Raw genomic sequence first — 27,610 nt, forward strand, 5'->3', positions numbered from 1 at the left:
GGAGTTCGGTGCACTGCCTGGGTACCTGCCTAAGTGTGAGCAAGTGAAATTGGAAAGAAACAGGCACATGGGCAGCCACAGGGCATTCGGGCTCTTTTGAAGTGCTGTGGTCTCAGCAAGGGATGTTAGCCTGTGAGTCGAGCCTTTCTCAGTAATGTTAATTATACATGCTAGTTATTTCTGCTAAAACGTGATTTTAAAGCTCAAATCTACTTATGAAATCATACTAACACATGGGAAATCATGCTTTCATGGTCTGCTTTACTTAAAAATAAGGAAGCAGGAAGGTAATGTAGGACTGAGCATTTCTTTAATGAAACCACGCTTGGTGATCCCGCCTGACATGCAGCATCTCAGGTGCTTAAGACAGAAGAACAGGAAATCAAAACTAGTCACCACCGGGTGTTCTCTGAGCACAGGCTTTCCTCCTCCCCATCTCCCAGCAGGAGGCGCAGAGCTCCTGGGATCACACTGGTGAGTCTACTGACTTTTGGTACACTGTGCACTATAGGATTTCCCTTGTTCCCTTTGATGTTCCTTATAGAATTTCCTCTCTCTCCTGATCATGCCATCATTCATGTTTCAGACTATTTAATATTTGGTATCTGTCTTGAACTTCCCTCACTTCTTTAGGAAAGTTTATTCCTGTGCAGTTCATGCTTGAGACAAAGGTATGAACCCCATCCATCACAAGGAAGATTTCATGTTTCTGTGATGCATTCTGATTCACAGGGAAACTGATTCAGAACAGAGACTATGTGAAGTTCCTATCAATTCTTGTATTCCAGGCAGTGTGTTAACCCAGGGATACAGCTCCACTTAGAGAAACTAGAGTCAAGCAGTACATTCACCTGAACACTTGATTGGCATGTCTGTTTAGAATGAGGTCATGACTAGTCTGTACTCCTCCTGAATGCTGCAGTGAAGGGCACTGTCATCAACCATAAGGCCTTAGCATTTCTGGACATGTCTAGGATTCCAGTGTACATGTGCATGTGCGTGTGTGTGCATGTATGTTTGTGTCTGTTACATGTAAACCTACCTGAGAGGGCACTGACTCCTCTGGGAGGTGCTGATCTGTGAGGATGCAGCATTCACCCTCAACTGTTCTGCAGTTTCCATTTCCTCCTAGTGGGATTGGTTAATTCAAGAGGAAGAGGAGGAACTAATATGGTATAGGAACAAAACGAACATGCAGAACCTAACTGAACATACAGGAAGCCCCATTTAGCATGATATTAGGGGCCCAGGCATACTTAGGGAGAGTTTACCACAGTCTGATTCTCAGGCCTTATATGTTTCCTTAGACCATGTTGGCAGTTTCAACTTTATCAGACATACTATCATTTTATAAAAACTTGATTATTTTAGTTTCACCCATACAAACATTCTGGATTAGCTGTGAGATTTGACCAAATTCCTCTAAAATCTATGTTCACTTACAGTAAGCGAAGGAGATTGTTATGTAGTTGAGAGTAGGTAATATTCTTACAGAGCATGAGTTTGTTTTCTAATAATACTGTCCTTGCCCAGGTGACTATGGCATGAGAGAAGGTTCCTGCACAAACGTGGACAAAAGAACGTATGCTAAAAGAAGGAACATTCATAATGTCCATTTGCCAGAGATCCTTAGGTCTGAGTCCTCTGAGATTAACTCCCGTAGGCAAAGAATGATGGGTTTCTGGACAAATGGCTCTTGCCTGACAGCCTGTCTTGTTAAACTACTTGATAGCATAATGCTTCTGCTTGCTCTAAGCTGTACAAATATAAGGTTGTATAGCAAGATCAGCTAGCCAATTGCCTTCTGTCAAGGGCCCAGATAAATGCGTGTCCATAAATGACTTATAAAAAACACAGGGAGGTTCTGTTTTGAAATAAAAGTTGTAACTTAAATAAAAGTGAAGATATGGTAGCTTTGTTTAGAACCAGAGTAGCGGTTTCAATAGCTGGGAAAAGATTAACTACATATTGTGAATCAAAGTAGAGATTAAAAGGACAGCTTTGCAACTTAGTAAAGGCAAAAATCACAGCGATTAGTGCAGGAGTTTCAGGGGGTTCCACTAATGATGAAAGAAAGAAAACTAAATTCAAGAGTTTAAAGCCCTAGCCAGAAAGTTTATTCAAGGTCCATGTCTCATGTGGCTTGCTAGTTAGGAGGGCTTTTTTGGGCTTAGAGCAAAGAACAAAGGCTGTAAAGTCATCCCAGGAACCAACTATCCATTGAGATAAGAAAGGCACGAAAGGACAATCTCTGGACAAGCTAAAGATAGTAATGGACCACCTGCTGATATGGTTTGGGTTTTAGCCAGATGTCCTGCCGACCAAGATAAACACCTTCCCTTTAGAGTTACTATCACATACTGGTCTCTGATGTTTAAATTGCCCATTTGTGTGTAACTGCGCCGATTCCTCCCCCAGTTCCAGACCCTTTTTCTACAAAAACCTCTAGCTTTCGAGCCTAGTGGCCAATATCTGTTACCTCCTGTGTGAGATGCATGTCAGTCCTGAGCTCCGTCATTAAACTACTTCGTGTGTTTACATCAAGACGGTCATTTTCGTGATTTTTGGTTCCACGCCGAATCATGAACAGAGTGTGGGTTTCCCCACTAGGTTCTTTCAGTGATAGCTACAGGCTTGCCTTTTGCAGATCCGTCAGTAAAAGCTAAAGCTGCACTGGGCAAGTGATCAACAGAATACTAAAATGGAAAGGTAATCCATAGAGTTTTCAAAAATCATAACAAAGGATGACTGGACAAATGGTGTAAACTCTGGCCTGTAAAGCTAATTCACACAATCTGCCAATCTTCTGAATGTAAAAGAACTTCAGTCAGTTGTTCATTGTTATACCCATTACTTCCTTACTGCACCTGAACCCTTTGGAAATCATGTGAGTCACCAGAGTAATCTAGGAGTGACAGGTTGATGGATAGACTCCAAAGGACCATCTTGCCATAACCCTCCTGTAGGGGTATGAACAGTAGTCAGTACTATAAAGCCCCATGCATCATCAAGTTTTGGGATTGTTTGTTTGTTTGGTTGGTTGGTTGGGTTTTTGGTTTTTTGAGACAGGGTTTCTCTGTGTAGCCTTGGCTGTCCTGGAACTCACTCTGTAGACCAGGCTGGCCTCGAACTCAGACATCTGCCTTCCTCTGCCTCCTGAGTGCTGGGATTAAAGGCGTGCAGCACCACGCCCGGCTCACATCATCAAGTTTTATCCTCTGTAGTTGTTGTTTATTTGTAGCCTCCCTCAGCCTTGAAGCAGGCTGATCCATACTTTGACCTTGTTGCCACTAAGAAGGAGATTACCTAGGGTAGAGCCTTCTGACCTTGATGGCTCTATTTGCTTTTTTACAAGGCTCTGCTTCCTGCTGAAAGGTCCTTGAGATATTCCGGAGATCTCCTAAGGGCTGGCTCCAGGCACCAAGAATGGGCTGGCGGGGGATGGGCCTACACTATTTATAAGCACGGACTCTCAGTAAACTTCAGAGGCTTTGAACAGAAAGGTTTGTCTTGGCCTTGCTCTTTTCGCTGTCTGATCTCTTTCAGCCCCAGCCCGCCTTTCCGGGGAGCCCAGTTCACATGGCCATAGGCGGCTACATTTATTAATAGCCTGTTCCATAATTATTAATGCATTTTTGCTTCCTCAGTTCAGAAGTGAGAAGGTTGGGGGTTAGAGTCACCTTTAAGTATGTCAAATAAGACTTAAGCTCCTCAGTGGTTAATTTAAGAAAAGGAAAAATCCAATTAATTTCCCCTAAATTTCTTTGAAAGTCACTTCATGAGTTACTTTAAATGTTACTTTGCTTTTATAAAGCTTTAAAAGTTGATGGGCCACAGTCTCTGAATAATTAACTCTTCCCAAAAGTTCCGTAACATTACGACTGAGAAAGTGGAATACAGCATGAAAAAACATGTTAGAACACATATAGAATGACTTTGGAAACATGATGTAATTATAATTTTAGTTTGAACATAAACGTCACATGCTTTGCTCTGTACATTTGATGATTACACGAATCTGTTCATTTTAAAGAGTCCATACATCTTTCTGTGTCTTAAAGCACTGAAAGACCTCCGAAGGGAGACCCTCACTCAAGTCTTGGTATAATAGCGGACCCCCAAGAACTCACGAGAGACCAAGCTTGATGCAAACCACAGGAGGCTTTATTCAGGGAAAGCCAGAGCTCTGGGGATGACTCGTATTCCACACAGGGGTAGAGGAGTCGATCCTAAGGGGAAAGGGGTCCCAGTTTTTATAGGCCCTCAGGGGGGGAAGAAAAAGGGGGAAGTAGGGGATTTCCAGATCTAAACAATGTTTCTCAAGAAATGGGAATGGGAGGGAAACAAGGAAAGAGTCTAATGCAGGTGTAGTAACTCCGGATTGGCCTCAGCTGTGGTTGCTGGGGAGATTTTCCGACTCTATCCCAGCAACCAATATCACAAACACCTGGCAGTGAGGTGCAGCAGAGGGCACACACCTGAGTTCAAGGAATGGCCAGAACATTGGCATACACATGGGTTCAAGGAGCCACCAGAGCATTGTGCACCTCTATTTTTCTAGATCAGTGAAGCTACATCTACTAACAATAAAATCTGTTTTGCCAATTTCAGGGCTTCTATGACCTTTTACATTCTGTCAGGATCTTTCAGCACCAGTACATGGAGTGTACTCAGTAAAGCGTGAGGACCTGCACCCTGATCCATCTGGCTTATTTTTACATAGATTCTGGAAAGAGGAGAACAAGGGAAAACAGACTTAGAATTGGCATGGGACCAGACACCTTTCACATCAACATTTCTATGTAAGATAATGACTATGGAGGACACTATGACAGATAACTGTGTAACATAAAATGACAATGTAATGAGAATCTGGGTTCCTTGCTTATGTGTTTGACTCCTGTTCAATTCTTTCTAATTTCTTCTCATGGTCACTGACATATCATACAGACTGGGGAGAAAGAAATGTCATCAGAGAACTTCTGCTGTAGGGCCCAGAGAGAACAAAGCAGGGCATCCCTAAAATTTCTCTCTGCTTCTGGGACATTTTCCGCCTGCCTAATACAGTTTCTGACTGTAGCCAATCTGCCTAATTATTAAATCCCTTATATTAAACCCTTTCTTTTCTCACGCCTAAGAAAGCAGTGTCTGGAAGTTGCGGCTAACTGCCTGTTACATTCCTAGATCCTGATTATCTCACTGCTGAACCTAAGTGAATCCAGCGCATGGGTTTAGCGTTGCTCCAGCTTATCCCGTACCAACCTTCTCTGGTACAAATTTTCTTTAATTATTTTCTTCTTCCATGGAGCTCCAAACCAGCAGTGTTCCTTCCCATGTCCTCTGTCATTTCCCAGGCCCCACTTTGGGCGCCAATTTGTTGAGGCCTGCCAGCAGCTCACATGTCCGGGTTCGAGCCTGGAAGGCATCTTGGAATCTGGAGAAAAGAGGGAATCTAGGCGGCGAGAGAAAGGATGGAGCTAAGACAAGATTCTGATCAAAGCTCAATTTTAATATTCAGAAACACTGGCTTATAAAGAAGGGGGAGGGGCACATTCCCGCCAAATCATCTTCGGAGTCCAGCTGCAGGTGACCACGTGTATACTCTGGCTAGGCGGCAGGTAGCAGCAGTGGGAGTGGCAGACCGATAGGGTGGCAGGCTCCACCCCCATGATCTCCTGGTGATAACAGTCAAACCTGATCAGCCTGATTTTGGGATGTGTGGGGGAGGTTACACATGCCAGATGCAGCTTCAGAAAAGATACAGGAGTGTAAACCTCAGAACCCTGCATCAGTCAAGAACTGCAGAAAGGAGATGAAGAAATGATGGAGTCTCTACTGAGATATGAAAGGATCAAATTGAAAAAATTCAGTGAAGATCAGAAGAAAGCATCATCAGGTCATAGCAGAATGTAACACAACCTGCTATCCAAAAGGAATGAACATTTGATGCAAATATCTCACTAAGGGAGATCCTGAAATAAGCATAATTGGTATTTGCCTTTCTGGGGCTTGAGAAATTTAGGATGTTGGTACAGACTCCTCCACTGGAGAAGTGAATCCATCTCATGGTTGTGGGAGACACAAAGGATAATTCATCTTCCATATATATGTGTATATATATATACATATATATATATATATATGTATATATATATCTTTCATATCTCAACAGAGACTCTATCATTTCTTCATATGTATGTATGTGTGTGCATATGCATATATATATATATATATATATATATATATATATATATATATATATATGTATATATGGAGGAGTTTTTCCTGATAAGGCCTAGAACCTGAATGAAAGAGGAACAACAGATGTCCAGCATGTCTTATTTTCCCTTGCATCTTTATCCTGTAATGTGGCTAATATACAATTTACTCTGATAGGGTCTGTGACACACCAAGGAAAATGGTGCTACTTGAGCCTAGGGATGTCCTGCCATGTAAGGAAATACATATAAGACATTTAGCATTAGCACTCTATTTCCCAAACCAGTTTTTAAAAAAAATATATAATTAAGTTGCAGAATATTTGATCACATTATGAATCTGAGATTTTGAACTGGAAAAGCCTGGTGTGTGTGTGTGTGTGTGTGTGTGTGTGTGTGTGTGTGGTTTGTGTGTGTTGATTTAGCCCTAGCACAGAGCTTCACTCCAAGAGCTTTCAGTTTACTGTAAACAAGTAGTTGTGATGTGGCTCGGCACTAGCGCACACCTTTATCACAGGAGCCTTCTGTAAATGAGAGCTAAGTAAAGCCAACACCAAGTCAAGAGCAGAGCAATCAACCAACCGTTGGCAGGAACTAAACATAAAACCCAGGAAAGAGAAAGGAGGGTCTTTGAGTTGAAGGCATTTAAGAAATCGTGGAAGAGGGTTTCCCTTCAGGGATGTTGGTGGAAGGTAGGAACGTCAGATTTATGCTTTCTCTGCCTCTCTGAGCTAACAAACTTTCACCACAGCATATTCATTTGGTAAACCAAATGTTTGGGATTTGGCTTAAAAACAACATAATTACACTTGACTTTTAATTCTATGTTATATTTTAAAAAGTTTACTTTAGGGCTGAAGAGATGGCTCAGCATTTAAGAGCACAGGTTACTTGCTCTTCAAGAGGTCCTGAGTTCAATTCCCAGCAATCACATGGTGCCTCACAACCATCTATAATGGGATCTGATGCCCTCTTCTGGTGTGTCTGAAAACAGCTACAGTGTACTCATATGAATGAAATAAATACGTCTTTTTAAAAAAGGTTTATTTTAAAGTTCTTTGAGGTAGGTTGTTTTAGGATGTACCAGAAGACTAAACAGTGAGAGATATAATTGGTCTTTTCACCATCTTGTTTCTGTAAATAAATTTCATTTGAACATAGCATGACTAACAACACAATTTTGGACACACACAAGATATTTTTAACTATTTAAAATTAATGACTCTTAACTTTTAGATTTTAATTGCTATTCTTTTAACAATTTACATTAAATTAGAAAACACAAGTTTTAAATGGTGTTTTAGTTTTAAATGGTGTTTTAGAATCTGTATCAATAGTAAAAGTCAGCACTGCAGTTAAAATATTTCAGGGTTGACAATCACATATCCACTAAACAAACACATCCCTTCTGTTGTCTGAGTGCATGAGGCTTGGTTCCTTATTTCAATATGCTGCCAAGTTGGTATAATATGAAAGATTCATATGAGAAATACCATTCTGAAACTAAAGGAAATAAGAGATGCTTTATTCTGGAACCAAACATAACTTCAATATGTTCTGTTAGCCTTTCTTGGGGAGAAAAACACTAATGCCAATTCAGCCCAGGTTAGAACCAATATAGAACATTTCACCAACTACCAACTTGGTGTGAGATATGAGTTTACAGAGCTTCCTTCACAGCTAGGAGAAATGTTATGACAAGAGATTGGGTGACTAGGAAGTAATGACGGTCATCATATCACAGCCCAGATCTCATAATCTGGGCACCTAAAAGGCCAAGTTACAATATGGCAACAGCTTCATTTCCTATTAATAGTTAAGAAAGAAACTCATCCATCCATGCAAGATTCAAGATTAAGGACATTGGTGGGGAGGTTACAGCAAAGAGAAGTCTCTACTGTTCTCTGGTGACATTTTTCGAATTGGTGATGCTAGACATTAGATGTTTGTGTTGACATTCCAAAATAATTAACTTAATTGTCTGTACTATAGAGCGATTTGCTTTGGATATATCTGAAGGATTGGTCAAGTTCTTACCACATTCCACACACTTACGCAATTTGTATTCGGAATGAATCAATTGATGTCTTTTAAGGTCTGAAGAAATACATACTTTTTAAGAACTCCTTAAGACCTGACTCCAGTATGGACTGTTTTGTGTTGAGTAAAGCTATAAAGATTAACAAAGGCTACTCATCATTTCCCCACACTGATCACTCATCCACAGAAATAACATAAGGCAATTTAACTGAGAAGTTTTATCCATTACTTCTTCAGTCAACATATTTACTCTTAAAGGAGACCCATGAAAGGAATTCCCCAAACATATCAAGGCCAGAGAGTCCTAAAATTGCCAACGTATTTCCTGACAGCAAAACCCAACCTAGTACTTCTGGTCCTCCAAGGAGGTAGGTAGGGATAGTTTGTTTGGTCCAGACTGAGGTAAGGGGGAAAATTCCTATTATTCAAAGCATAATGATTTAATAGTATGTGCACAGGTAATATTAATTCATCACTGTACTGACTAGTTTTGTGTCAACTTGACACAGGCTGGAGTTATCACAGAGAAAAGAGCTTCAGTTGGGGAAATGCCTCCACAAGATCCAACTCTAAGGCACTTTCTCAATTAGTGATAAAGTGGGGAGATCCCCTTGTGGGTGGTGCCATCTCTGGGCTGGTAGTCTTGGTTCTATAAGAGAGCAGGCTGAGCAAGCCAGGGGAAGCAAGCCAGTAAAGAACATCCCTCCATGGCTTCTACATCAGCTCCTGCTTTCTGAGCTGCTTGAGTTCCAGTCCTGACTTCCTTTGGTGATGAACAGCAGTATGAAAGTGTAAGCTGAATAAACCCTTTCCTCCACAACTTGCTTCTTGGTCATGATGTTTGTGCAGGAATAGAAACCCTGACTAAGACAATCACATTACCCTATGTATGTAGTTCGAATTTATCCTTCTTCTAATTTAATTGATATTACCCAGTATCTTCTAAGCCGAACAATTACCATCTTCATAACTCTAGCTGTGCTTGCTAAAAATGATCATGCCTGGGCATGTAAGATGTTAACTGTCCTTTTTAAAAGGGGGATATAGGTAAGGTCACTGAAGTCTCAACTGGGTATCCAGTCACTCCTCTCAACTGGTTGTATGGAGTGAAGCATTAACTGGATGGACTTTCAATGCTTTCTGGAGGCAAGAGGTTATACAGGCCACAGCCAGAAAAACTAAAACTGGGTTGTGGGATCAACCTCTGCAGTCATGAGAAAACTTGTTATAAGTAAGGGGGCCCCAGAAAAAAATAGATATTTTTTTGTAACACACATCTCTTCATGAAGTTTTCTTAGAATAAATGGTAAATTTACTTGTTACATTAGCATCTCTCCATTTGAAATTGCTTAAGGAAGGGAGATATAGGTAAAGGGTCAGATGCCTGGTCCAAAGCAAATGAGGAATCTCAATTGATTCTTCTGTCAGATACAGACTGAACTCCTGTTCTATACTTCCTCCTCTTGGTTGTTTACAAAAGTTGCTCTGTTACCCAGTACTACTAACATTCCTAAACCTCTGACTGACATGTAAATTTTCTAACACAGAATCAAAAAAACCATTTTAAAAGGTTACACAGAAATGATTTGAAGCTATAACTCTAGTAAAATTATTTTTTAAAAAGATTTATTTATTTATTTTATGTATATGATTACACTGTAGCTGTACAGATGGTCGTGAACCATCATGTGGTTGCTGAGATTTGAACTCAGGACTTTTGGAAGAGCAGTCAGTGCTCTTAACTGCTGAGTCATCTCTCCAGCCCTCTAGTAAAACTATCAATTTATTTAAGTTAGGTAAATTCTATTATTAAAGAGGCACACAAAACCTTAACAGCTTGAAGCCAAGTGATAAGAGTTCCAACTGTGTTGCACAGGCCTTATGGAGGATGAGACTTAAAGATAGTATACTTAAGGATCAATATTCATTAAAGTCCCTAAAGTTCTGAAGGGTATATTCATGTTAACAAAATGAACTTAAAGATGTCTATCTAGTCACTTATATCTTTGGTAATTTTGTTAAACTTTGGGCAATTAAAGAAATGGAGTCACTTCAGGGTCTGTAGCTGTCCTAGGATTTTCCCTGTCCAATTACATTAGTGCAGAGGAGGCCTGTGATTAGACAGGGAAAAGCGAGGCAGGGCTAAGAGTGTCAAAGACAAAGAGCCTCTCAGAGGAGAGAGGAAGATGGCAGCAGATGTATATCAGCATAGCTATGATTGGCCACAGGTTGGTATGATATCATGAAGGTTAGAATATTGGGATAAAGATTTTATCATTATCAATGGGATCTGAAATTATTGTATTGGCATCTTATATAAATTGTGATATTATTGATACATAAATTTGATTGGTTAATTAATCTTTAAGAGTCTTGATTCTACCCAGGTATTGGGTATTGTGATGTGATGGCTGACTGGGGGTGCGTGGGATATGCATGGTAGTGAGAAGAACTCGGGAGGCCCCTGCTGAGTTATGGCCTGGCAGGAGCCCTATGGTCCAGCGTAGCTGGAGAGTTGGCGGGACATTTTTTAATATTTCCTGCAACACATATCCATACTGCTAGGAGTCTCAGCTAAAGAGATATAGATAATGGAACCTGAAGTGACCAGGCAGTACCCCCAGTGGAGTGATAAGAAAACTAACCCACCCACAAAACTTTTGACCCAAAATTTGTCCTGTCTACAAGAAATTCAGGAGGAGAGACTGAGGGAATGGCTAATCAATGACTGGGTTAACTTGTGACACAACCCATGGGCAAGAACCAATCCCTGACACTTAGTGATACTCTGGTTATGCTTGCAGACAGGAGCCTAGCATAACTGTGATCTGAGAGGCTCCAGCAAGAAGATACAGATACAGAGGTCCACAGTCAAACATTGGGTGGAAGTCAGGGAGTCTTATGGAAGAGTTGGGGTAAGGACTGATGGCTCTGGAGGGGGTTGGAATTTCACAGGAAGACCAACAGAATAAGTGAGCCCAGACCCTTGGGGGCTTTCAGAGACTGAACTACTCAAAGAGTAAGGGCTGGACCAAATCCCCTGGCACATATAGAGCAGATGTGCAACTCTGTGTTCATGTGTGTCCTCCAACAACTGGAGGGGGGCTGTCTCTAAAGCTGTTGCCTATCTATGGATCCCATTCCCTTAACTAGGCTGCCTTGTCTGGCCTCAGTGAAACAGGATGCACCAGACCTGCAGAGACTTGATATTCCAGGGAAGGGGAACACTCAGGGTGAGCATCCACACTCGCAGAGGAGAAGGGAAGGGAGAAGGGAGGGAGAAGAAAGGAGGAGATTGTGTGAGGGGTAGACAGGGTGTGTATGTATGGAGGGGGGCCAGGGGATAGAGATCTGGGTCCCTATCCAGAGCTGGTTATCGTGAAATCAGGCTGAGCTCTGCTGCATTCTTGTCTCTTTGTGGATTGTTGTTCCCTGTCTGCTATGAAGCCTGAGGGGAATTGTAAGACCCCCTTTCGGGGACCCCCACTCTAGTCTCGGGAGAGAGAGAGTGCACCCAAAGGAACACGAGAATCCTTCTTGTTGCAAACACATGAGGCAGTTTAATGGTGGAGCTCCAGGTCGAAACATATCTCATGCAGGAGACAGTGGATTCGACTCCAAGGCTCAAAAGCTAGGGGTTTTTATGGGATAAAGGGCCTAGGGGTGGGGAATTCAGCATAGCAACACACTATTGGCTTATTCAAACATCAGCAGAAAAATTACATGTACGTGCAGATCAGGGTGTCATAGTTCTGTGAGTTGGATGTTTACCAATGCTAGCAGAGTATCTGGTCAATTTGACTCAGTTCAGATAGCCCTGTTATGTCCTCACATTCCTCTTTATCTTTATGGTCAAGCTGTTCCCAGGAATGTTTTTACAGGGCATGCCCGGGTTTGTTTTTCTTCATTCTCAGCCACAGACAGCCTCTAGGCTCACAGACAACCAGAAATTTCTGAGTACTTTATATGACTTACAGGTCTTGAAATTTCATCTTTCTTTCAGAATCACCACACTCCAGGGACTATACTTACGATTAAAAAAATTTTTTGTATAAAAGAGCTTACACATACACATGTTGACAACTGAAAGTTCTGGTGAAGGAGAATGTTCTTGTCAATATTAAGCATGCACAGCCATGAATGTGAAATGAAATGAGGATACTGCTCTGATGAGGTGGCTCTGGCTGTCATCTGGGTTTCTGGATTTGTCCAGAGTTCAGCAGCGACGCAAAGCACAGTGACAAGGGACAGGAGATGGAGGAGGCAAGGAGTAGAACAGTAAAGGAAGAACTCACAGACTAATATCATTCAAGGTTCTGAACATATGGGGAAATCAGCATGCAAAGAACTAAAAGCACACTGAAAATTTAACATAGAACAGAATCTGCTGTTCTTTAGTCATTTTCCCTTTCTGTCTTTTCTCTGATGGGTATTGGTTGATGTTTGTGGCATTCCTAAAGTGTGTTTTACACACATGACACCATGAATCAGTGTGCTGTAGTTGAGCAACATGTTTGCTATGCTGTTTTATTATTTCAAAATTTTCTAATTTCAGGATATATATTTTTCATGTCTTGTTGAGTAATGACCCAGAATGACCGACGAGAATAGTCATATATTATTTTTTTCTTTTTATTAATACATGAAAATATCAGCAGTTTATGTATTAATGGGGTCCTTTAAAATAGTTGTATAGATAAGCTTTGATCCTTTTTCTAAGTATTGTTGTGCTCATCTCAAACAGTGTCTTCTCGGATTCTAAGATGTACCCCACATAATCCTTACACACATCCAGCATTCAGGGCAACAAGACTGCAAGCTTCTCTCTCTCTCACTGTTCCAGAGTGTCCATTGCTCAAGAAGGCCCAGAGCCTTGGCTTTCTGACATCAGTACTCCATGGTAAAAAATTGTTTGACCTCCTTCTTCTATAAGTTAAAATTCTGTATCTTTAGTTTAAAAATAGCTCAATAATTTCAGTGTGAGATGAGAACATGCTGACACTCTGAGTGTCATGGTGAATAGCTTCAATCCCAAGACTAGGGAGTCAGAGGCAGGGAGATCCCTGTGAGTTCTAGTTCAGCCTGGTCTACAAAGTAAGTTCCATGACAGCCAAGAGAAATTCTATCTTGGAAACAAAAGAAAAACAAACAAACAAAAAGCAAAACAAAACGACAGGCTGACATAACCATTGTGGGCCAAGCACACATTCTTTTTTACAATTACTCAACCCTAAATTAGGTATGGAGGCCCTTTTTAAGGTTTAAGAAACCCCAGTCCACAAGAGGACTTCTCTGCTGCATGTGTGATGCTCTCATCCCTGCCCAAAACTTTTCTATAGCACCTCATTCTGGCTCATTAGTCTCCTATATTCAAGAATTTCCCACCTGTTACCTATTGCACCTCGGATTTTCCCTTTCTTAGTTCTTTCAATGACGCAGAAAATGAACACAATCAGACCTGAAGACTGTTAGAAGAAGCCAACTACAGAGTACAGGAGTGACAAGACCCCATTTTCTCTAAAGATACTGAGGAATCTTGTTGTGGATATGCCTGGTGCTGTTTGATGCTCATTCTGCTCTCCTGGGAGAGGTTGTGGACAAGGAGTGAGTCATGCTCAGGTGACTTTTTGTGAACCAATCCCCTAATGAATAAAGAAGCCAATCACTGGGTGAGTGGGCAGGACTTCCTGGTTCAGAGGACAAGATGTTATTACAAGTGTCTCCGGATCTGCAGGATTTGCCACTGGAGGAATCAGAGTTAATAGTATTTACAAGTTAGGATTTTAGATTGAGTTACCGTTGTTTCTGAACTACGTTTGTGTTGTGTTTTCCTTCAAGAAGCAGCTGGTCTGTGTTTAAGAGAGAAAGGTTCAGAGGGAAAGCATGGTTTTGCCCGAGGTGCACCACAAACGTCATGGGGGGTTTGAAGCATAGGGCTGTTTTGGAAATGAACCGCCAGTGGTAATTTAGTGAGCTGGGTGGAGAGATTTTTTAGTTCTGAGTCAGAGTCTCCATGAGATACAAACAGGTCAGCCATTGCCTGCTAGTTGCATGGCCGGCCAGGCTGCCGGGGCAGAGGCACAAGTGCAGGGTCTTTTTTTTTTTTTTTTTTTTTTTTTTTAAATGTTTCCCTGCAACAGAATCTGACTGCATCCACATGAGAATGGAGCAGCTAGTAAAGCATGTTTCCTGGCAAAGTTGTCCCATGAACTCCTGAACAACCCCAGAGACGGCTGACCATCATTAGCTTGAAGTCCTGGCCCTTGCACTATTAATCTACTCCTAGCAGGCTGCTTCAGTGTACCAGAAGTACAGGGTGAACTCAGAAAGCACGCAGTGTCCAAAAGGAAACCATCACCTAGGGCACAATCCCATTGGCCCTGAGTTGCAAACTCAAGGGTCCCAGTCAGTTCAGAATGGCAGGTCCAAGCAGCTTCTTCTGCCCTCCCACCCAGCCCAGGTTCGCTCCCTCTGAGACAGAGCCCCAGGCTGTGCTGTTTCCTGGACCAATGTCCACATCACAGACAACAGGAATGTCACAGCTGCACAGGACTCTCGCAAAACCCTGGGGGAAGATCCCTGTGTTAAGCAAAAGCCTGGTAGAGGTTTACTCGTTAGCTCCCTGTGACGTCACAGTACCCAGACGACATTTCCCCGAAGTCCATGCAAAGGAATTCCTGGAACCCAGGTAGAACACTGTCTCTGGGTACTGAATTTGTCCCTGGCAACCCAAGGTAGAGAGTAGAAGGAAAGAAGCAGAGTCTACAGTACATTCTTGGGGAGTCGGGCTAGTCGCCCCCCCTCACGCCCCCCGGATCCACAACAGGAGATATCGTGAATGTGAGTTGAATCTGTGACAGAAATCTTAAGAGTACAAGTCATTTCTGGGCCATATGTTGTAGTTTTAATCTCTTTAAAAAAAAAAAAAACCACTCTGACTCTGTTGTGTTTTTAAATAAGGAAGCAACACACTGATATGGAAAAGAAAATCATCTTAAAGATTTATTGATTTCTTTTAACTCCCAGCGGCTCTTGATGCCTCTTTGGTTCTCATGCTCACTGAGAATCTCCTGTTTGTGATGGCACCAAAATTCTCACTATCTTACAAAACATTTGCCCAGCCCCATATCTACTAGCCTTTCAACTCAGGCACACTTTACGCTGTTTTGAATCTTATTATTCTTCACGGTCATATCCCGACCACAGCTCCTATGGTTGAAAATATTGCCAGTATTTTCTCTCCTCACTCACTCGCACTCATGAGATCCTTGGGTGTTTGCTAAGTGTGCAGTTACCTTAAAGGAACCCCGTGCAAGGTGAGCAGACTGGACTACTGTTGCTGCTTTCTTGTGCTCACATCCTGAGGTAAGGGAGGCAGGACTTGTCCACCTGTGGTGACTGCAGGAGCCTCCTGAGCAAAGCTGCAGCCTTGGCAGGAGTGGGGCTTCCGGTCTGCACTTCTTTGTCTTTCTGAGACCTCAGCCATCAGGAAAGCTAACCAGCCATGGAGGCCAGGACTCAACCTCACTAGGTCCAGGGGGTGTGGGGGCATGATTTCTGTGCCAGAGGGTGCCTTACCTGTTTGGTTCTCAAGTGAACAGAAGCTTTACTGGTTCCTAATGCCTGTTGTCTCTGCTAGAACTCAAAGCCTGCTTCCTCTGAGATAGCACTCCCTCTGTCTCTGAGATTCCTTTGCCTTATGCCTGTGGTCTGCCTTTGTTTCTGCCCCAACATGCCTGGATTTGGGAGGCGACCTATCCCCCACAGATATCATATCTACTGGCTATGAATGAAGCTATGCCCTTGCATTCTCAATTGTTCATATTGCACTGGCAGCATCCAGCACTGGCAGGATATATGGTACTGTTATTACTATCACCCACAAAACCTGCCTTGTACATGTAAATATTTGTCACTTCCTGCCCAAAAGGAGTATTCTCTGAGATTATCATGTTAATGAACAAGTTGCCCCAGGGAGGTCATGGAGTTCTCATTGACTTTAATCTATCCAGAAAGTAACATTAAGTTATGGACAGGGCCATTCTGCTGCTAATTGGGGCAGAGGGTTGGAAGCAGAATGGAGCAGGGCAAGGAGGCCAGGTAGAGTCATATAAATGAGGGACTGCCCCATGCATCAGCCTTACACTATATGGATGGATATTGAACCCCATGTGGGATGCCCAGAAGCCTCCACAACACACACACACACACACACACACACACACACAGACACACACACACACACACACACACACACACAGACACACACACACACACACACAGAGCACTTACTATCACTACAGGATACTGACACCTAATAATAATTTGGAATATATAACACAGTAGCCTAATGAATTCTAAATGTTCTTAGCATGAAAGTCATAATTGTTTGAGGAGCTAGATTTGCTACACTTATTATATAATTGACAAGTGTACTGAAACCATATCCTACAGCATATATGTTGGAGATTGGGCCTGGGATAGCAGGGGAAGGTTTAGGAGTGCCCAGCCTTTGAGGTAGCCAAGGCATTTTAAAAATAATGTGTGTGTGTGTTTCATTCTAGAATCGAAAAATAGCTCCTGGGCAGGTGGACGCGTGTGGTCCCCCCTGAAACCCAAAGCGGTATAATGAAAACTCACCACTACAAATATACAACTAGTTACTCTGGGTCAATTAGGAATAAGCACTTAAAATGAAGAATCCCGTGAATGCCTAAATAAAACTACCCAAGTATTAAGGAAATTGAAAGTACATGTCAGGAATTCCAATTTTTGATAAGATGAAGTTGAGTGGGGAGAGGAAATGAGAGCCATTACACTGGTTCTAAAGGACAATGGCTGTGTCACACATGTAGCTAGAGAGTAATAAAAATATGAAGCTGAGTAGGAAATGAAAGGTCTCTTCCTAAGCTTGGTGTTTTCTTTGGAATGGCAGCACAGTCATCTTCACACCATACGCAGCGCTTACACCAGTTTTTCATCACATACATTTTCAAGTAAGCAAGAATCTCATTCTGAGTTTTTCTACTTGCTATGCATGATTATCTTGTTTCTGTTGTTTCTAACAACAATAATATATATGAAGCTTTTCAAGTGTTCACCTCTACATAGTATCTTGTAAACATCCCATACTATGATGTATGTTACCAAATGAAAAGGAGGAATAATTTTTTAATGGGATGAAATAATAAACGAATGTGTCTTACAAAGTTTACTATTTCAGAAAACTATTAAATAATATTAAACAGTACCAGAGCACATAAATGGTAAAATATAACTTAATGTACTTTCATAAAGAATATATTATGTGATGCATGAAAACAGTAATATTAGAATTAGCATCAAAATGAAAAGCAATCATTTATCAAAGCTCTATGAAGATCAGATGTGCGTGTTTCAGAATGTATAGTTAACCATTTAATAATGAGAAGTCAATTATTTCAAAGTTAATTTCTGCTTTAGCAGTTCTCAAGTTCCTTCTGAAAACATGTTCAAGAGTTCTCTCAGAGCTAAAGTTCATCACGTTATAATTGTATATTTCAGCTAATGTGAATGACTACCAAAAATGTGTGCACTGTAAGGCTGAAGAGGTTCTATAGTAAATTCCTGTGAGAATTTGACATAAAATACCAGGGTCAAAAAGGGCCTAACCTTATTTCTATAAAACATATGATATAAAAGTAATTATGATAAGTGGATAAATAATGATATAACACAAAGGATAATATGCTACAAATTACATGAAGAACATCAACAATAGGAGCCAACTAAATATCCCAAAATTCCCCAGTAATAAGTAATTAAAATGTTACTTAGGTCCTTTATGTTCTCATTTGTTTCTTTGCTTTGATAAACCCCATGACCCAAAAACTGCTTGGGGAAGAAAGGTATATTTCATCTTACACATTTCAGTCCATCCTTGAAGGAATCCAAGGCAGGTACTTAAGGCAGAATCCTGAGCAAAGATCATGGAGGAATGCTATTTGCTGGCTCATTCCTAGTCTCATTTTCAGGTACCTTTCTTATAGAGCCCAGGTCCACAGCCTAGGGACGGTATCGCCCACAGTGGACTGGACCCTTCTACATCAATTGCACTCAAGAGGCTGTAACAGTCACACTCACAGGACACACTGATAGAGACGATTCTTCAGCTGAGGTTCCTTCTTCCTAGGTCTCAGGTGGACAGCCAATATTAGCCTTCACACCTCATTAAGGTAGTTTTTCTGTCTTAGTAAAAAAAAAAAAACTATGTAAAACTTAGTAAGAAAAAAAGCAGTAAAAAGACAATGCAATATTAATCACAATACTGACAATACATTAAAAACAGCTTCTTTTTATTTACAAAAGTTACTAAACTTCATATTCCAATAATGTATATATGGTCTTTGGGGAAAAAAAAGGACTCGGAAACCTCAGGACTCAGTCTTGTTCTTCTGATAAAATCACTAGTCCTTGTGTTCTTTTCACTTGACAAAACTGAGGTTATAATTTGGATTTATAACATACTGATGTCCTCACAGACTTATCTGCATGATCTAAAGTGTGTAATGAGTTTTTATATTACACCAAACATTTTCCTGCCGATTATAAGCAGTATTTATTCCTTGGCTAAATTCTCTACAACTCCTGGAATTTGTCTCTTATATCTCTTAAGATCCATGTGCTCTTGCAACACAGTGTACACAGTGCTTCTCACTGTAAGAGTTCGGTTGTCTCAGTTTTATGTACTTGACAGTGTTCCTTCCTGAGTCATTATGCATGTATACAGTTATTATAATTCACTGGTACTGAGTGTGCATTTCCCACAATACTTGCATTTGCAGAGTTTCTGTAAAATGAAAATTTTGATGCTGCATAAGTATAGATTGCTCATCACGGCCATCTTCTTCACATTATAAGATCTTTCCTGCATTTAATGGAAGAGGGTAAATAAGGGCTGAGCTATTATTAACGGTCTTCCCTTGTTCCTTTCCTTCTCATATGAATTTTTTTAGTGTAGAATTATCAGTAAATGATTATGGAAGACTTTGCGACATGGTTGAGCTAGTCTGGGTTTTCTCTAGTATGAATTCTATAGTGTCGAGTAAAGCTAGAACAGTCTTTAAAGGCTTTCCCACATTGTTCACATTTGTAAGGCTTCTCACCAGTATGGAGTCTCCAATGATTTTTAAGATTCGAAGAAGAGTTAAAGGCCTTGCCACATTCTTCACATTTGTAGGGTTTCTCTCCAGTGTGAATTCTTTCATGTTGAGCAAGGCTTGAAGTATAATGAAAGGCTTTGCCACAGTCTTTACATTTGTAGGGTTTCTCTCCAGTATGAATTCTTTGGTGTTGAATTAGATTATAACAATTATTAAAGGCCTTCTCACATTCTTTGCATTTATAGGGTTTTTCTCCACTATGTATTCGCTGGTGTTTCATAAATCTTGAGTAAATGCTAAAAGCTTTTCCACACTCATTACATTTATATGGTTTCTCTCCAGTATGAATTCTCTGGTGGTAAATAAGATTTACAGAACAGTAAAAAGTCTTGCCACATTCCTTGCATTTGCTGGGTTTCATGCCAGTATGGATTCGACGATGCTTATACAGATATGATGAACAGCTAAAGGCCTGCCCACAGTCATCACACTTATAGAGTTTCTCTCCCCTATGAATCTGTTGGTGTTGGTGAAGGCTGGAAGAACAGTTAAAAGCTTTGCCACATTCTTTACATTTGTAGGGTTTCTCCCCAGTATGAGTTTGCTGGTGCTTAGAAAGAAGAAAGCGAACATTAAAGGCCATACCACATTCTTCACATTTGTAAGGTTTCTCTCCAGTGTGAATTCTCTGATGGTTAGAGAGTGTTGTGCCAACACTAAAGGCCTTGCCACATTCTTCACATTTGTAGGGTTTCTCTCCAGTATGTACTCTTCGGTGAACAATAAGTCCTGAACAATTAGTAAAAGGTTTACCACATTCTTCACATTTGTAGCGTTTCTCTCCAGTGTGGATTCTTTGATGCTTACCCAGATATGAAGAACAGTTAAAAGCTTTGCCACACACTTCACATTTGTAGGGTTTCTCGCCAGTATGAATTCTTTGGTGCTGTTTAAAGCTGGAAGAATAATTAAATGATTTGCCACATTCTTCACATTTATAGGATCTCTCTCCAGTATGTATTCTTTGATGCTGAATAAGGACTGAGTTCCTATCAAAGGCCTTCCCACACTCTTTACATTTATGGGGTTTTGATCCTGTTAAAAAAGTATTGAAGTATTAATAAAAGCATACCATTATATACTTTATACTATACATTAAAATATACTTTATATTTATACTGCTCATTCTTAATAGGAATACAGTGTTATGGTTTTTGGTTTTTTTTTTTTTATTTTTGTTTTTGTTTTTTTGAGACAGGGTTTCTCTGTATAGCCCTGGCTGTCCTGGAACTCACTTTGTAAACCAGGCTGGCCTTGAACTCAGAAATCCGCATGTCTCTGCCTCCCAAGTGCTGGGATTAAAGGCGTGTGCCACCACCGCCTGGCTAAGGGTGTCATATCTTATTATGGATGGTTGTGAGCCACCATGTGGTTGCTGGGATTTGAACTCAGGACCTTTGGAAGAGCACTCAGTGCTCTTACCCGCTGAGCCATCTCACCAGCCCCACAGTGTTATGTTTTACAAATATAATATAATCACCTTAAAAATCAAATAATGAAAAACTTTTAGTTAATCCAGAAGCAGCATAAGGCTTTGCTAACAGAACATGTCTGTCAGTAAATACAAATGTTATGCAATTTCTAGGAGTGCTCATTTAGAAGGTTATAACAACTATTAACCAATGAAGAGAGAAAATATATATGGCTTGAAATCAGGAATAATATTTTTATAAGCAAATGATAACAATATTGGCAATAGATCTATAATATAGGTACCTTAATGTGTTACATTGTTCAAAAAGAATACAATAATTAATACTGTCATGTAGGAAAAATATATTGGATAGAGCTAATCATATTATCATATAATGTGAAGGAGTCTCGACTTAAAATCTGAAACATAGAAAAGAGAGTGTCAAAATCAGAAAAAGAGAATAAATTCGGGAGCCAGAAATTTTTGAAAGACTATCAAAGCTGTGAAAATCAAAATTTATCTAGCTGTGTAGTTTTCAGCTGTGACTACACACTTATAAAAGCACAGCATTTAAAATACTATCATTGACTAAGCGGCAATAAATAAAAGTAAGCCCAGTGCTCATAGAAATATCAAACCCTAAGCAAGATGGTCCAGAAGGTCAGGAGCACTGACTGCAAGTCTGAACATCTCTCCTCCATCCCTACAACCCACAGGCTGGAAGGATGAAGTCAACCCTTGTATTTTATCATCTGATGTCACAAAGAGCAGTGCCATGTGCACACACATGCACACCTGCACACACAGGAAATCTCTGATGATGCTCATTTGGCTAAGGAGCATGTAAATGGAGTTAGAGATGCTCATCTGAGGTGTTAATGTGTTACTAAGGCTGTTAGAATGGTGTACACATTTTCTGAGTCAGAGAAAGTAAGGTCTGTTATAATCTAGACCCTCCCAGGAAAAATAAAAGGACAGGGACCATGGAGATGGTTCCACAGTCAACATGCCTGCCTCACAAGCATGAAGACTGGAGTTTGTACACCAGAACCTTTGTAAATGTAGGGTGGGTATGGTGGTCAGCTTGTCATTCCAGGCGTGACGAGGACTAACTCTAAGTTTGACTGAGAGACCCTGTCTCACTGAACAACATACAAGTGCTGTCAAAGAAGAGTCTCGACATCGACTGTGGTCCTCCTCAGGCACATGTGTACATGTGAATGTGTATGTACACACACTGGCAAACACACACACACATGCAAATGTGTATACAGATGAGAAGACACACACACAGATACAAGAAAACAAGTTAAGTAAATAACGGACTTTGTCAGCCACTGTAAACACATACAAAGCTTCTCAGAGGGAAGGAAGAGGATTGTCGGGGTTAACATCATGAAGGAAAAGCCCCTTGATAGTAAGAGATTTCCACCAAAACACAACTTCTCAATACATGTTTTACAAATTGACTTGTCACTTGTGAGCTCTGCTCACTCATTCCTACACACCTAGATGGATGGCCGCTGATTCTTTCCTCTTCATGCTCCACGGATCTGAACTCTGCTCCAGAAATGTGACCAGGTATGGCTTAGAGAAAGCAAGACCTGTTTGGAAAAGGAACAAGAGGCTTGTCTCTTTTCCAGGAAATTAACATTTGAATCAAGTTCTCTGCATAGAAGAAAAATGTAGAGATGATAAAGGACTGTGGGAAATTTTATGTGTAATTATTTCTGGAAAGTCAGGATGCATAGGAGTAACTTACAACCTACAGATCCTGACCCTCATGATAAGAAAAAGTATTAAAGCTAACAGGTCAGACATTTTCTTTAATACGTGTGTCCTGTGCTTCATGGCAGCTTCTAACATTGCCTCTGCGGGTGAATACTTTGCACATAAATCTGTTAAAAACACAAAAAGAAATGAGTTTCTTGGCTATGTGAACAAGAGTTTGCTTTCAAAATGGCCACACGGAACAATCAACAAGCTAGGCAATGGTGGTGCGTGCCTTTAATCCCAGCATTTAGGAAGCAGAGGACAGGCAGCTTTCTGAGTTTGAGGCCAGCCTGGTCTACAGAGCAAGTCCAGGAAAGCCAGTAGCACACAGAGATACCCTGACTTGAAAAACCAAAAGTAGTAGGGAGAAAGAAGGAAGGAAGGAAGGGAGGGAGGGAGGGAGGGAGGGAGGAGCTAGTTAAAAGCACAAGCTCCCATGAACTATTCTTCAAAGACAGGCAAGCAGTCCCATGCTGACAGTGAAAAAGAGTTCACAATGGAAGTGATCCTCACCCAGGAACACAAGGTTGCTGTAATTCTCCAACATCACTTCCTTATACAAATTCCACTGAGCAGAGTCCAGACATTCACACTCATCTGCAGAGAAATCAATGGCCACATCTGTGAATGACAGAAGGTCCTGAAATAGAAATAAATGAATAGTATAAATTACACAAATAGAACAATTAATGATGTTAATACCAAAGTCAGCAAGCATAAAGTCACCTTTTGTGCAAGGTGAGGGGAGAGCTAGAAATGGTTCTAAATTGGTATGTAATGTTGGTTACATTCTTATTGAAACAAATAATTTTACATTTAAATTGCTTAAAAGCCTGTCTTCCAGGCTTCTGAAATACACACTACAGGACTGTCACACACAGTCACGATTCTGTGCAATAGTACCCTAAGTGTCATACTCCTACCTGACTCCATTGTGCACACGCTGGCCAATACTTCCTGTGCCTCTCTCCCTCAGATCACTGGCCCATTGGAGACACCTGTGTTATTTCCAAATTCTGTGAGATTTATTTCTTTGGAGTCTCTCTATGGCTAAGATCATCTTTTACTTGCCTTTCCAGGTCTGAAGTAATAATCCCATTCATATTGTCACAGACAATCCCCCCTGTTCTGAGGCTCAACTGGACTACGCTGCACATAAGTGCATATACATGTGAACCAATGTAGCGCCTCTACTTTCCTTGCTTTGCAAGACCTTCTGCAGCCTGTCAAAAGATTTCCTGATGATGACGGCACAATGCAAAGTCACGGGTGTTCCCTGAGCAGTCTGCAGCAGTTCTTTCTAGCTCCAAATTTTCAGATGTGAGTAATATAGCATGAAGTAACCATGGAAATCAGGGAAGTATAAAGGGAGCATGTGGGGAGGGGCATGAGAAATGCGTAGCAGGACACAGGTGATCTGAAGTGGGAAAGGGAAAACCTACGGGGAAGGGGGGTCAACTGGGAAAATGGTGGGAGGTCAACACAGATGGAGAAAGGGTAGAATAAACCTGGAGGGGGTTTCAATTGGCAAGAAGAAAGGAGGTCCATACAGATGGAGAGGAAGGGCGAGATAAGGAAAACGAATACCAAACCTCATGAAATCATATTATTTTATACTTACTGAAACTTATACACTATATATTATATGCAAACTTAGACAAAAACCACAAGAGCTCTCAACCCCAGAGCTAACTCTCTAGGCCTCGTGATGTTTAACTTTTTAAGTCATTTATTTTTATTTTTGTGCATATGTTGTTGCCATCTTGTATGATGGTGCACCACATGGTTACCCTGGAGACCAGAAGATGTTATTGGTTCCCTGGAACTGCAGTTATAGACAATTATGAACCACTGTGTGCCTGGTGGGGGCTGAACAATGTTCCTTTGCTAGAGAAACAAGTGCCTCTATTTAAAAAATAAATTATTTTTGATAATCTTAGGTAGCACACGTAACCTTAAATTTGACATTTTCTTTTAAATAGGTCTGTTTGATAAATATATTAAATATAAATGTGTATATGTATATATTAAATGCATGCATGTGTGACCTGTGATATAAGCATTTTGCTGTATCACCTCTACCTTCTAAGAAACGGGATCTAAGGTACAAGAAAATGTACTTTTCACACCATAAAATGTAAAATGACATGTTCTTAGTTTCCTGAACATTAATGGCATTGACTAGAAAGTGTCCATATTATTGTAATTATAGTTAGATAATACATAGAAAATACTGGTATTATGATAATGTAGTTTAAAGCCCATGCTTCTTAGGTATAGATTTGAATGCTGTAAGTCAGTCTCCAGCACACAAATCAATTTGACTGAAGTGTGGCAAAAACAGCACAAAGGACAGAGTGAGCAAAGGCTGTATACAAAGCACGGGGTGAGCAGCTGGCTGTATACAAATGCCATGGGGAGCAGACTGTTGTATACAATCACAAGACCTTTAGTGAGCCACATTTCTTCAACCCCATCTCTCAATCTTTCCACACAATACAAATACCTGGGCAACTTATCTCTCCTTTCACAAAAGGAGTCCAAATTTCTGACATCGCAGTCTCTGGTGCAATTGTATGTGGTAATATTCTCTAGTATTTTCCACTCTGCAGTGTTGTAGGATCAGTGATAGCTGGGAAGGTACAAAGCTCAGAGTGCCCCCTCGATGAGAATTTTTTTTTTTTTTTTTTTTTGCCTCATACAGGTGTGTGAATGTGAGGGTTCTGTCACAGTGGGTAAAGGAGTGATTCCTATCCAAAGTGAGCCGCCCTGAAAACAATTTATCACAAAGAAAACGGGACGAACATCCCATACACCAAACTCCCCCGCCAGAACTCACTGTCCTGGAAACTATGAGCCACACGAACTCAAAACAAGAGTCCTGGGCCTGTCATAGAATATGGGAGGGCTCAGAAAAACCCACTTGCTCTAGATTTCCTGAGGGATCTGACAACAGCAATGTGAAAGCTAGTAACAGCAAGCTTCCCCAGCCAAGGTGCTGTGTGAGCTTTCATCACAGCCTGTCTCTGGCATGGTCAGCCAAGCCACCCCTAAGCCTAGATCTGCACTGCACATCCAAATGGGCTTCTCTCCGCCTCCTGCCCAGCCCTCCCCCGCTCCCTGCACGCCGGACCCGCCTACCCGCAGAGTTCCTGGATTTGCAAGTCTAGGCTGCACCCGGGACCAACCTTCATGTTAAGCGCGAAGAACAAGCCACACTGTCCCAACTTTGAGAACACCGCAGAGTTTGGAGAATCACAAACGTAAAAAGAACCCGGAAGCACAGAGAGCAGAGTCCTGTCTAGCGGGGTCATACAGAAAGAGAGAGAGAGACTACATTTCCCAGAAGTCTACGCGAAGGACTACCCGGAACCAAAGAAGGCAAAGAATTTAAAGCGCATGGATTGTATGTAACTGGAATTAGGCTGCTTTTAAAAATCCCAAATTTACAAAGGGCATTTTGAGAATATGAGTCCAGCCTTTAACGGTAATATGTATTAGATTTACTTCTTACTCTGATCAATGCTGTGACTTAAAAAGCTCAGGGGTTCCTAGAATCTTATGGGGGGCAGAAAAAAAATCACATTGAGTCAATTTTACTTTAAAATAACGGAGCAAGAAGCTACTTTAGGGCACACCACAAACTCTTTAGGATAGTTTTTGAAACCAAGTTTCCTGGAAATATTCTGAAATCTCAGCTACTCTGGGGTTTGAGACAGAAGAATCACAAGTCTATGTCCCAAATTACACAGTACCAAAAGAGATGGGGGCTACTCACTGGTGAAGCACTTGCCTGGAGTGAAGGAGGCCTTGGTTTAATACCCATTATGACACTAAATCAAAGAGGAAAAAAAAATAACCGAACAGATTTGATGTGTACACTGAAATCCACGGTTTGGGGCGTGGACTAGGGAACACAGATGTCTCTTACCTATAAGTCCCAGAAACCCTTTGAGATTTTCATCTGTCCTTAGTCCCCTTGTCCACACGTTCCTCCGATATCCGTGTAAACAATTTAACATTTGAGAGAGCTTCACCAGATTCTCTTTCACAATCTCATACAACTATTCACCACCAAATGTTCTTCCTGGCTCCTCTCCCAGTTAGAGGAAAACTGGTCTTGGAATCAGTATGGTGTGTGAACTGACTCCTGACCCACTATCCAACACTCATCATAAGATTTCTCTCTGTATTACTTCGGATCTGCCCTATTCAACTTCCAGTCTCTTTCTGGACTCCTTACATTACTCCCATTCATGTGGAAGTACTTAAAGGTTCTTTTGTTTTGTTTTGTTTTTTGCTTGAAGTTCACTCTATTCCCTCATCTCATAACACAGGAATGAATCTTCCTTTAATACAAAGGTATCAGAAATATGTTCCTGATCATACAGAATGAACTCATTGCAAGAAAGGGGCTGGACTGACACCACGGAGTGATGGGACTCCCTATCTCGTGTGTATGTATTCCTGTACTGGTAACATCTGAGACCCAACGATAAACCCCACGAGAGGAAAGAGTTTGTTTTCGTGCCATGGTCACTGATTCACAATGAGATTACTTCTTGGATGAGAGAGTGGGAAGATCAGATTGTTCTTTTTTTGTTTCATCACCAGAAAGAAATTGTGCTGGGTTTTATATCAATTTGACACAAGCTAAAGTCATCAGAGGAGGAAGCCTCAGTGAGAAAAAGCCTCTATATGGTTGGGCTGTGGGCAAGCCTGTAGGGCATTTCATCTTCACAATAAGTAATAGATGTAGGAGGGCCTAGGATGTTGTGGGTGGTGCCAACCTTGGGCTGGGGTCCTGGGTTCTCTAAGAATCAGGCTGAGTAAGCAACACCTCTCCATGGCCTTGCATCTGCTCCTGCTTCCAGATTCCTGCCCTGTTTGAGGTTCTGTCTTGGCTTTCTCCAATGGACAGTAGTCCAGGATATGTAAACCAAATAAACCCTCTTGTCCCCGTG

The 27,610-nt window shown here is 41.1% G+C and overlaps 1 protein-coding gene and 1 long non-coding RNA gene across 3 annotated transcripts; one reads left to right on the forward strand and one right to left on the reverse strand.

Annotated features, from left to right (window-relative positions):
• The first annotated feature begins 33 nt into the window (after window positions 1–33).
• Zfp85os (zinc finger protein 85, opposite strand) lies at window positions 34–27,610 on the forward strand. The gene is made up of 3 exons (NR_027969.1): window positions 34–474; window positions 23,760–23,966; window positions 25,351–27,610. It is a non-coding gene; the product is annotated as a zinc finger protein 85, opposite strand (long non-coding RNA).
• Window positions 15,236–25,974, reverse strand: Zfp85 (zinc finger protein 85). Of its 2 annotated transcripts, none has more exons than XM_030247245.1 (4): window positions 25,788–25,974; window positions 23,160–23,286; window positions 22,382–22,477; window positions 15,236–20,494 (listed from the first exon to the last, which is right to left on the reverse strand). In XM_030247245.1, the coding sequence occupies exons 2-4, from the start codon at window positions 23,191–23,193 to the stop codon at window positions 19,302–19,304; spliced, it is 1,323 nt and encodes a 440-aa protein (XP_030103105.1). In that variant the 5' UTR covers window positions 23,194–23,286; window positions 25,788–25,974; the 3' UTR covers window positions 15,236–19,301. The 2 variants fall into 2 exon arrangements, with proteins under 2 accessions (XP_030103105.1, NP_001001130.1); NM_001001130.3 differs by having other exon boundaries at window positions 18,572–20,494; window positions 25,835–25,974.

The sequence above is a fragment of the Mus musculus genome, chromosome 13 (genome assembly GCF_000001635.26).
Source record: "Mus musculus strain C57BL/6J chromosome 13, GRCm38.p6 C57BL/6J".
Taxonomy (NCBI): domain Eukaryota; kingdom Metazoa; phylum Chordata; class Mammalia; order Rodentia; family Muridae; genus Mus; species Mus musculus.